The 12,929-nt window shown below is 38.4% G+C and overlaps 1 protein-coding gene across 1 annotated transcript in view; it reads right to left on the bottom strand.

Moving 5' to 3' along the window:
* The window catches only part of LOC139711257 (uncharacterized), an 8,706-nt gene extending 6,268 nt beyond the window's left edge, over positions 1–2,438 (bottom strand). The window contains exon 1 of the mRNA XM_071623168.1: positions 2,238–2,438. Within this exon, the coding sequence (XP_071479269.1) occupies positions 2,238–2,438 (201 nt within the window). The remainder of the gene's footprint in view (positions 1–2,237) is intronic.
* Positions 2,439–12,929: the final 10,491 nt, after the last annotated feature.

Here is a 12,929-nt window from a genome sequence, read left to right as displayed (position 1 = left end):
TGTTTTTGAAAAGTTTTTGAAATACTGCAATTCTTGTTGATTTTGAACTTCGACAAGACGATGAAGAATTTTCCGACAAAGTACTTGATTTTTGAAGGAAAAAAAATGTGTAAACACATTTACACCATAGTAACACCAGTTGGTGTGTTCTCCTAGTGACACTGGGCGGGTGTTATACCATTAACACCAGCAATGTCAAATCAACATTACACCATGCGGTGTCATTCTTGAATTAACACCAGCATAGTGTCAAAAATATCACCAGCTACAGTGTCAAATTAACACCACGAAGTGCCAGGTGAACACTTTCTACACCTGTCGGTGTTGTCCTCTATTGGCATTTTGATCGGTGTTCGATTTAACACCCATGGTTTAAATCTAACACCGATGCTTTTGCAGTGTAGATATCATACATGATGTACACAATAGTACACTGTAAAAACATCGGTGTTAGATTTAACACCACTGGTGTTAAATCTAACACCGATCAAACTTCAATAAAGGACCACACCCACAGGTGTTAAAAATGCACTGTGATGGTGTTGAAAAGTGTTCACCTGACACTTCGTGGTGTTAATTTGACACTGTACCTGGTGTTATTTTGACACTACTGGTGTTAATTCAAAAATGACACCACATGGTGTTGATTTGATATTTGCTGGTGTTAATATCAATGGTTTAACACCCGTCCAGCTTCAATAAGGGACCACACCAGCTGGTGTTACTTTGGTGTAAATTTATTTTCACATTTTTTCAAAAATCTAGTATTTTAATGTAAAATTCTTGATCGTCTTGTTTAAATTAAAAATCAACAAGAAGTGCAGTTACTAAGAAACTCTTCAAAAAACAGTTTAAAATTTGGAAATGACACCCGTAGGTGTTAATTTAACACCATAAATGAGCACCGAAAATTCAACACCAGCTCGGTGTTCACTATTTAACACCGGACTTTTTGCAGTGTATAGAAAATATTATATGTATTTGAAAGAGGAACAATTTCATTGAAAACCATGGTTAGAAATGGCTAGCTTTACCTTAAATTAATGCAAGTTGTTCTAAAGTGAACTCAGATGATTTATTGTAATAATTATCATCTTTCTGTAAAAGCACTTGAAAGAGGACAAGGACGATTAGGATGCGAAGCCTCGATTACCGCTGTTGAATTAAGAATCTGCCGGTCCACACACCTCACATAAGAAATCCTCTTTCTTGTTCAGCATTCAGATTTCCGTTTGTATTTTATACCCATTTCTGACACTTACGAACCAACTTCAACACGAGCTCGCTGCTGTTCGAACGTAAACGGCGTTATTTTCACACGGTATGTGCTGAGAGTGTCAGCTGATGTGGGCGGGCTTTGCATTCACCCTTCTGAAAATGGTTCCATTATTCTTTTGTGCAAAAACCGCAACCAATGCATGAAGCTGAAACATATGCCTGGCTATTACGTCTATAATGGAAAATGCAAGCTTATCATGTGGTTATTTTCACTGTTCCGTTGAATTATAACTTTTTTTTTAGTGCAGCTGACACTAACTTGTCACATGACGTGATATTTTAGATATTTTTACTGGTCATCTTTCTTTTTCGCTTATTTGCTTTGCATACTTTTTTTTTATTGTGTATGGCATATATGGTTCCCACATACACCACAGACACACACTCCCAACACACTAACAAACACACAACAAATAATATAGGCATTTGATAAAGAGAAACTATCGTGTATATAGGGCCAACATCGGTACGTCATCAACTTCCTTTGTTTGTTTTTAGCACGGGACATCGCCTGTTCTGCCCATTTTAGTCGTAAGATTGGTTCGTATTCAGTAGCACTTGCAGGGTGACGGGGTGAGTGGAATAATGCACGCCGTTTTTTTCCGAACAGACAAAATACATCAAACGTAGTACATATATCACATGTAAGCTTCGTGGCTGCTGATGTTTAAGTGCAATTCTAATCATTAATTATTTGATTAAACCCTAATAAACAGGCCAAATTTCAACAAACGGTATATAGAGGCAAAATTGAAAAGATACTGAAATCTCAAGTTACGCGTCGGGAGCTATATTTTGTAGGAAAGGAACGAAAAGATAAGTAGGGCCCTACCTACATCATAAAGTTACCACATCTTGCGTATGCTAAACGTCTCACAAGGTGGTTTATATTGGCCTATCGTAATATATTTTATATTTTGATACAGGCATGCATACTATCCTGTCAAGGAGTATCTTACCTCTGATAATGATGACAACGGAAAGGTGAACGGCTGCAAGAAGCGCCTCGCTCCATTCTCCCCCGTATCGACGATGTCGCTAATGTTCTCGACGATGTCGCCAATGTTCTCGGCGACTCTCCCCAAAATAGATCCGACGCCGTCCGTCTCCTCTTGCCCATGGGCTGCCATGCCCAAGCCGCGTTCGTCGCCGCCGCCCATCGTACAATCAATAACGTTTACTGTAGTGATTTTAAAAGAATCGGTGGAAAGCATCTTGGCTTTTTGTTGTTGCTCAGAATTCTGGGGATCTGACACTTATAGCGTTGATGCACCTCGTGAAGAGTGAACGGCACGCTTTGGAATATGATATTATTTTGAAATCAGAGCAGACTCTTGAGAGTTTTCTACGAGAGGATTTTCTGGTATGCGCGCACTCCCTTGATATCTTGTGCCGTTCTCAGTAGTTGACTGTTGAATGATGAGATTCTGCTGGGAAGAGACCTTTTATGTTTTTGCGTGAACATGTGCCTGCGGACTAGCATTTGGGGACTTCCCTGTTCCTAACAACGTTTGAACGCGTGGGCGCGCGCATCTTACGTGTAATACTGTACATGATCAAATCATCGTCAAAGCCAACACAGTGAGCATGACGCAACCAGGAAAGCAGGGACTTCCCCGGATCGCCCCGTTTCCTTGCCCTTTCGCAATACGAGTGTGTAGATTCAAATGGTTGATGGACCAGCCAGTACAGAAGAAGAAGAAGAAGAAGAAGAAGAAGAAGAAGAAGAAGAAGAAGAAGAAGAAAAAGAAAAAAAAAGAGCACTATGTGTAAGAAATCCATTGTTCACTTGCATGTGTGTTTTTTTGTTTTTTTTGTTTGTGTGTGTGTGTGTGTGTGTGTGTGTGTGTGCGTTTTACCCCCATGCGTTTGTGTTTGTTTTGTTTCCATAGTAATGTCTAGGGCAGCACGCCCGTGCTCTAAAGCAAAACGCTTCAATACTCTGGCTTGTATTTTTTTTTTCTCTTTTTCTTTTACTTTGGTAACAAGCAACACTGTAGCAATATCATTTTGACGTCTAGCGTTATGTTCTAGACCTACATTTTATTAGTACGGCGAATTCATTGTGTTGAGAAATAAAAACATGCCTGTCCCTGTGTTCAAGTTCAAATGCACCTGTACAAGTTACAGATTATGGGTTTTGGCATCTCCACTCAACAGTGAGCAGTTCTTCACAACTGATTCGTTGATCGTTGTTTGTTTGTGCGTGTATGTGTGTATGTTTGTTTGTTTGTGTGTGTGTGTGTGTGTGTGTGTTTGTGTTTGCGAGTTTTTGATGTTGTTTTGTTTTGGTGGCATGAGTTTGGAGAGGTGGCATGTGTTTGCGCTACACTATACTGCACACATTAGATTCCCATGGATGTGTGGTAAATATTTACATTTAAATGAAATTTATAGGCATTGCAAATGTGCTCGAGTTTACCAGTTTTCATCGTTTCTATAGTTATACTTTAATTCAACGTCAAGTTTTGATGGTTATTGTTACATCATTGGATTAAAGCAAATGGCCTTGTGTGAATAGGAAAAATGAGCAGACGTGGTAAGTAGATGCAATTTACTTTTATTATCACTATTATTATGTTATATAGGCCTACGTCTGAAATTTTACACTTTTATTTAAATCAAATACAGTTTATACCATGCACAATTTTCTAGGTACCAGCTGAAATCATGGATACTTCGGTGACTGGTGACAGTTTTTATTTTCTTCTTCCCCTCAGAAAACAGTGCCTTGCTATGTACAGGCACCTCAGAATCCAAAATTTCAGCTAGAGCCTCTCAGTGCATGCTTTATTAGCTGTGCATTATGTGCGAGTCCGTAGTCCCTCCGTTATCTATTCATAGCATATTATGTTTGCCTCGTATATTGACTATGGAAGAGAAATGCGTTGTGGTCCAATGCTTATATATTATACAACTTGCTAAATTACAATGTGCTCAAAATACCACTGCTCGGGTCTTCAGTGGAATGTTTTTGCTTCTCCAAAGTTACTCCAGTTCTTTAAAGTCTTCACTGGCAACCAGTGTCCAAAAGGATTGATGGAGTTTAAAATACTGCTCCACACATGGAAAGCAGTGCATTCTTCGGCTCCAAATATTTTGCAAAACCTGATCTCAGAATCTATAGTAAACATCTAACAGCCTAAATAATCGTCTCAGCTCTCGGATAAAAAAAAAGCTTTTATTTCTGCAGCCCCATCTCTCTGGAATGCTCTTCCACTGAGGATCCGATCAGCAGAAACCACTGAAACATTTAAAAACATTTGAAGTGTTTTTGCATCTTGTTTTGATTTATTATTTGTTGGATTTTTTTTCACTTATAATTATTAGTAACATAACAAGTACCCTTGCCTTCAGTTTTTCGTCGTGGTAAAACTCATCCCACTTAACCATGCATCATAGTTGCAGTTATAAAGTTGGTAAACCCTTTTCAGTCATTTGAAATAATCATATAATCAAAACGTCCCAGGCATGCCCAAACTATACAACATGTGCGACACACAGATCGAGTGCTTGTGTTACACCTATAGCAGGGCTCGACACGAACGGTGGCCCGGTGGCCCGGGGCCACCAAAAACGCACGTCGGGCCACCAAAATTTCAGAAATGAAGCATTTGGTGGCCTGATCGGGTCACCAAAAAAGGTCGGATGTTTGCCTTTGGGCCACCAGAAATAAAAGTTAGTGTGGAGCCCTGCCTATAGTGTTGGTCTCCTCGGAATCTCGAACGGCACAAAAAGTCAACATTGATCTACGCCTCTGTCCTTCGGGCGGGACATGCAGTCGGCACATGCATGCATATCAATTTAGGAGTTCGGGATTTTGTATCCGAATAAAGAAACTACGGAGATGGTAGGGATTTCCCATGTATTTGGCGATTCATCACGACGAGTAAGAGAGGGAGAAACGGGAGGGGTGGTTAGAAGCGGGATTACTGACAACTATTGTCTTAATACATAAGTCGTGGCCTTGCTGAGTGAACAAAGCCAATGGTGTATTCAAGGTTAGAAAGTAGCTAAAAAAAAATCCATCCTGCCAACACGTGTTGGAAAAAACCAAAAACACACCACAGGGTGACTCAGCACAACGAGGGGGGGGGGGGGAGGGAGAAAAGCAAGAATTTGGGCAGAAATTCTGTGCTTCGAAAATAAGCCATTTCTGCGTTCTCACAATGTGCGTATCACTATGAAGGCCAGTGAACATAGCTAGTGGTGCAAGGTTTGCACAATAATACCTGTCCCACTTTGCAAACAAACTTAATTTTGTTTGAACTAAATTGGCAGAGCTCCATGGTGCCCTTGCTAGCGAGCAATATTTGTGATAGCCATTTGTCCAGGCCCCCTCGCTCAGCTGCGAAGCAAGCCCAGCGGAGCGCGGCAACCCCACTCGGCTGGGCTCTCTTCACCATACAGCGAGAGGATCTTGACGAAAGGCTACATTTGTCTTGACTCCAACTTTAATCGAATACTGTAAGATAAAAAGGAACAACTATGAGTATATGTTTGACTGTACATGTACTTGAACTTCATTGTCAGAATAATCTAATTTGGAGAAGAGAGGCCTCCTTTAAAAAGAAATATTATTATATTGTGTCTATCGGTCACTCGAATTAACACAAACACCAACATGACAAGGTAATTTTTGTTTCATAGCAAGCAATACATTGTCTTTTAGCTTTGATAGGGCAACATATTTGTCGAAGTAATTAATTTGACATTTCTGTAATCAACACTAGAGATCAGAGCTGTTGAGCGTGTTTCAAACATCAAAATTCTTATTTGGAAAGCTTTTTTTTTTTTAACTTTATTCAATGAACTTCCATTGTAATCTATGATATACGCGATTGGACACAATAGACATTTTGCGTATATACACAAACGTATATTGTGACCTCGCATTGTCTTGATTTTTCTTTCCTTTTCTTTTTTCTCTTTACCACTTTCGTTTTCCTTATTTTCATTGTTATATTCTTCTTATATAATGTTTCGAAATCAAATCATCATTTCCATAAAAGAAATCCAATTTTTAGCCAGCTCTGACATGAAGGAAGGAGAGCGTTTCTCACTATATTTTTGTGCAAATGTTCATAACAACGACAAGACCAAGTTTTGACATAAATAAATATATCTTCCCTAGCCCCTTGTCACTAAGATTTTCTATACTGAATAGGCTACCAACTCTACTTTTTTACTTTGACTGCAATTTTATCAACATTAATTTGCACCCTCATTGACAAAATTTAATGTACACTGACCGAACTGTTACTTATGCTTTAATATTCTGTCATGATTGACGGGCGCAGTATTTGTAACTTGATCGCTGAGATGTAGATTTTGAGCGGCCAAAACTCACTTTAAATGTTGTTGTTGCTGTCGTTGTTACTTTCTTTGTTTGTTTGTGTTATGTTTGTTATTCATTTATTTATTTATTTATGTTGTTGTTGTTGTTGTTGTTGTTGTTTTACCACGATCGTGTCTCGAACGAAATGGAATTGGGAAATTTATTTGGAACGGCTTGAAATTGATATGGAATGTCTACCTTGTTGTCCATGTTATATAAGCATAATTATCATCAGTGTATATTACTTTCGGAAACGGAAAAACAACAAAAAATTTAAAAAAAGGAAATGAAATGAAATGATACAGGACTGATCGAGGTAACTGAATTTTGCCAGTAAACAAACTTACAGATAACAAGAAACCGGATTCTATCATTTACAAATGAATACATAATTACAGCCTATTCACGTCATCTTAATATAGTTAAGGTACATGCATGTAACAAGCCGGAAAACCGAAAACCACTTCCGTTGTCCAGAAGGTGCGACAGCTGGTTATAGCCAGATTTTATCCAAAGGATATCATTATTCAACTACACGAAGGAAAAGAAATCAAGGTGTTTCATTTATTGATATCGAAATTCTTCTAATTCAGATGAGTTATAAAAATATAATAATGATGATCAACGACAATGTATGCCGGCACTACTTCCTCAGTTTCCACGCCCTTTCACCACCCTTTCCCACGACTTCTTCCGTCGATGCCAATATCCGTGCGTATCCGTGTGTTTGAAGTGCGGATGTTTGAAAACGAAACTGAAGTGGAATGCATTTCTATGTATATACTGTTTCACCTCATTTCATCCCTTTCTTCTTCCCTTGCTAGCTCAATGCACGCTTCACAGCATACACCAATATGCATGTGTAATGGTGAACAGTATTTGTTAATGGTATGGTTTGTGTGCACTGAGGCTCATCGGTTGAGCTTTGCATTTGTATAATACATGTACATGCAGTCAGGCTCCAGAAGACAGAGAAATAAGGTGTTTGTACTATAGGCCTGCACCCTATGTGCCCCCTGCTGCATCCGATTCCGTCCAGTATGAATAAATCCCTTTTCATGGTAACTTTTGTTTTTGCTAAAAGGGCCCAGGTGTTCACATCACAAAGTCTGGATTTTTTATCATCAAAATACTGTATGTATCCGAAGTTTGGCATCATTTAGGCCTAAGTTTAATTTTGTATTATGGGCTAACTATAGACTCCATCCTGCAGGGGAGGAAAATATCTTTCTTGACTACCGTGATAACATCAATTGTAAAGTCAGCAGCGATAAACCTATCACCTGATGGTATGAACTTTCCCATCACCATTGTACGTGCCCCAGCTCATAGTGGCAAGACAGGTTTTGTTAACATCAGTAATTCCAAACCTTTTCTTGCTTATTATTATGAGTTTGCAGAGCTGCAAGGTCTTGATGATTCTGCATGAGTCTCCCTGAAAATGTCAAAATCTGTTCATGTCTAAATAAGAGAATATCAAAATCTCCCTGATTTGGGAATTATTTTTGTCCACTGAAATGCATGTGACACACAGATATCTCCCTGATTGCTGTGTGGAATCTCCCTGATTTAGGGAATGTTGGCAGACCTGAGTTTGTGCAATAGGCAAGGTATATACGGCACTTGTATATGACACTTTTATACCCATTGTGATGCTTATTTCAGCTGACTTTACTCCACTTAGCATCACAAAAGACAAGACAGTTGCGACTTTCGGTGTTTCTTCCTCTGATTTTTTTTTCAGTTTATGGGGGAGGGGTTGGGGCGGAGCATATAGTGGATGCAGAATATCAAAAGTTAGATTAGATAATGTTGGATACACATTTTGAGATCAAGTACAGTTCTTTAATTTTTGATTTGTAGACCTATATACCAGTATTTGCATCAGCAGAAGTCAGCATAACTTCAATATCAAGGGAACTTAAATCGGCTCTCCGCCATTAAAAGACACACCTAATTTTCTATCTGCCAACTAAAAAGCGTAGTAAGCTCCGGATATTGCCCTCTTGGTCTATTGGTCTCGAGCTTTCCGGTAGTGACGTTTTGTTATGATATAGTGTATCCAAAGTTGTTTCAACCTTGATCGTTCGAATCAACCATGGTGGTATGGCAATAATTATCATAGATTTCGAAAAGCAGCAAAATCAGAGCAGTGATATATTTAAGAATTGCCTGATTTAATTCATCATATACGGATAACTATAATAATAATAATAATAAAGGATATTCATATTGCGCAGCTACTATAATAATATACTCTACTGCGCATTACACAATGACATACATACAAGAAATTCAAACAGAAAATACATTATTTCAAAAAGATGACTTTTTAACCTTTTTAACTATTGATACGAAGACGTCAATTCTTTACGGATTTCCACAGCAGTAATCAAACAGAAACCTACACTAACCCAGGCGTTGCCTCACACATTCAATGGGTTACCTGTTCGAGCCCCATAATCCGAAATAGCATCGTTTCCTGCGTAGTGAGCACAACCAGTCTTGTGTACCATTGTGTTTTTTCCTCTGTTTTTGTGGGTGTATTCTTGTTTTGTTGTTGTTTTTTTTAATTAGCAAACACACTCTGTCCCTATATATGCCCAGTCATACGACAGCTCATGAAACGTGTGCCCATAGGTGAGACATGACTATTAAATGCATATAGATGACCCCGCCTCACTTTTTACGACAAGCAGGATCATGGACACCCACCGAAGAGTGGTCTGTTTCAGACCCATTAGGAAGCACATCTTACACAATATACCAACCAGTGTGTAATCTTGAAAGACTGAATAAGGAGTACTTCAAAGAATGAGACGAAGAAACTATAGTGAGCGAAATGAAGAGGAATAGAAGAAGAAGATGATGATGATGATGAAGAAGTAGAAGCAGAGGAGGAGGAGGAGGAGGAGGAGGAGGAAGAAGATGATGATGAATAATTAGAAGATGAAGAGGAAGAATGAGAAGAACAGGAAGAAGAAGAAAGACGAAGTTGGAGAACGGTCGTCTGCTTCCGTTAACACTTACCCAATAATTATTCAAATGTACGTATGTCTATTTTCTGCCCACTCGTGTTTCCGGTATAAAGTGTTGTTAATATTGATGCCCATTTACTTTGTGAGTCTACCAGCTGATTAATACGCAAGATTCATACCCATGTTCAACGTATACTTCAGTACATATACCTTTGATAGATAAAGAGTTCGAGTGAAACTGAAACAGAATCCGTCAAAAGCGGACCGAAAATGAAAGAAATTGAACTCCAAGGTTCGGTATAGATGCTCTACGGAAGCAGTGATGCAAGGAGTAACCATTATTACAATTAAAGGGATTGTACAGTAGGAGCCTACTGGTTGAGGTGGGGATTCATGTTTTGAACATTCCTAATGAGAAACCTCTGATGAAATATGAAAGAGCATGTAATTTCAAGGAGGATTCAACGTTTATTAAAGAAAATTGGTTTTCAACTGGCTGAGATATCAAAAAAAGTGATAATAATAAAAGGCGACAGGCCACGCTTTTTATTAGGATCTCTTTGTTTCACCTTGTTTTTGGATATCTCAGCCATTTCAAAACCGGTTTTCATCAAATAAACTTTTGATACCCCTTAGAATTGCATGCTCTTTGACATCTCATAGAGTGGTTTCTGAATATTTCGCAAAACAATAAAAGCTAAATCCTCACCTCGAACAGAACTGTACACACCCTTTAAAGTGGAGTAGGTGAGGATGTCACTATGTCAGAAGTCTCTAATTGACCTGAACGGCCAAACCTGCCCCAGCGGCCACCTGTCTATATAGCGACCGCTCTTTTTGTCTCCCTTGAGTGGCCGCTTTAGACAGGTTAACTCGACTGCATTAGCATCATCACAAAATTCCCCGTTCTCAGGGTTTTGTCCTGGGCAGCAAATTTCATAGACATGTGATAGCCTATCTTAACCAAATACTTTTTATATGAGGAAGGGTTTGTATAGCTGCAAATCATCCACGGAAAAGTATGTCTTTATGACATATTTTTGGAAGAGTTTTAAGGTTGATACTATCGTCACCGTTTCTACTTTGTTTTATGTGATTAGTTCCATGTATCACTGCTTTGTGAAACCAAGTTTAGAGACATCGTAACTTTTTAAAGTCATTTTGCGCCTTTTTTCCATCCGAGTTTGATAAAAACCTCTTCATTTCTGCTCGTTTTATGTAACTCTACATTAAAGTCAACTTCAACATGGTGTAAAGTCGAACCAGAGTGAGAGAATTATAAATGAATACAAGCAATTCTATTGTGATATTGCGTTACAGAACAAAGTTGAAAAAACTGTTAATTGTGTACGTGTCAAAACGAGAGAAAGTCCTCACCAATATAAGACACGTGATGGAAGATTACAGTTATAATTGGTGTAAAATTTCTTTTCTCACCGTCGGGGTCGGTGTTTCCCGGAAGTCCGGACGGGGAAAAGGTCAACTTGGACACATCCGCGGGCATGCGAGTCGAGTCGTAAACCCGGTCGGAAACGGAAGTTAGACAAGAGCATGCGCGTGGCGTTACGAGGTATACTTCGACCATGAATTTTATCAGAAGCGGATGTAAGGCTCAGTCAATTACACTGTGCTCACAAGCGGCAATCGTGTAAACAAGAAATGGAATATTCCGGGCCTTGTCACGCAATTATTATAAAATCTTGCTAAGATTACTTATAGTAATGATAACGTTATCGAACGTTGAAGCGCAATTTCGCATGATCGAGTTGAGAGTAAAATACGGGTAAAGAGAATAGCAGAGGTTTTGTCAAAGTTCAAAATGTTTTCCTCTATCAGTCGATTTTGGTCATAAGCACACCTGACAATGTTTCCACTCCGTTTGTAAATAAGGTAAAAGAAACAAGAAGAAGATTGATTTCAGAGATTACTTGTAGTTGCTATATAATTTAGTGGTTTACAAACCCTTTGCCCTTATCAGTAGTTTTTTCGAGGCTATTACTGGACTAGAATAGTTTGATTATACCTTTCACTTTACTTTCACCTAAACATTTTATGAATTCGTTATTTAACATTCTCTCTATATTCAAAGAGTTACTCCCAGTTCATTTTCCATATATCGCTTTCTCTCCGATTATGAGAGGATATTTACCACATTAGCGTAAAGTCACAGAGATCACAATACAAAATGAATTGCAGTAGAACACCATAATAGCTTTCATGTTTCCGTTGTCCTAACTTACGTCAGGCAGATTACTGTACACGGTCATGTGAAAATTGTACTTTTTAGTTCCATTTCTTCGAATCCTCTCGTGGCCTTTTCCTTGAATAGTGTAGAGGGTGTAGAGGATGCTACAACTTTCAGTTTAGAGGTTATTTCCTGATTAAAGTAATTAACTTACGAAAGTATGCATTGAAAGGCATTATTACCCAGAAGTTTTCTTAAAGACTATGGAGAAATTCTAACCGATTCCTCAACTGATTTACATTTTTTTTTCTCCTGTTTTTATCGTTGAATTCACGGGAAAGAAATGTTTGTTTGAGATTTATTTTTCTTCTTCAGTCCCATAGCAATCTTTGTGCTTTCTATAACAAAGCGCTTTCTGCGGCTATTTTCATCGATATCCATGTTCCTTACATATTTATTTTACATCTTTATTTGGAGATTTGGTTTGTCTTTTTTTGTGCCATATTACATCTGTTTCTTTCTGCACTAATTAAATTTATGTTGTCAAATGTTGTGAAATTTCAATTACTGTAATTACTTTTTAATAAGTTACTAACATTTTATGATTATAAAATTGTCTTTTCTCTTGATTACGACGTTAATTGTATTATATTATGTATTGTGTTATGTATTATCGGTTGTATTATTTTATCTATTTTTGAGATGTGGAACACTCTTAAAACGTCCGGGTCAGAACTGACCCGGAAAAGGGTCCGTTGGAGTCACACTACGTTCCAGGTCAAAAATGATTTGGAATATGGTCATGAAGACCCGGAATGGTGTCACCCTGACCAAAGCTATGACTCTGAATGGGTCATGTCTGACCCCATTCCTTGTCATTTCTGATCCGGAACGAAGTGTGGCCCCAACAGACCCTTTTCCGGGTCAGACTGACTCGGATGTTCTTAGAGCGAACAATAATAGATTAAATCGAAAGCAACTGTATACTTTACTGATATCGCAGAAATTAAGGCAGATCTGAAATATGGGAGTAAATCAATCAAATCAAATCACTTTACAATCATGAGAATATTCTATATTTATGAAGATCCTATACCTTTTTCTTTTTATTCGGGGTTATAGGAAAGTTCATAAAACATCAATGCCAGCA

This window comes from Diadema antillarum, unplaced genomic scaffold, assembly GCF_040938485.1.
Source record: "Diadema antillarum isolate AM-2024a unplaced genomic scaffold, OU_Dant_1.0 seq00001630_RagTag, whole genome shotgun sequence".
NCBI lineage: Eukaryota > Metazoa > Echinodermata > Echinoidea > Diadematoida > Diadematidae > Diadema > Diadema antillarum.
The sequence above is the reverse complement of the archived record's forward strand: the minus strand, read 5'-3'. Positions and strand labels throughout refer to the sequence as shown.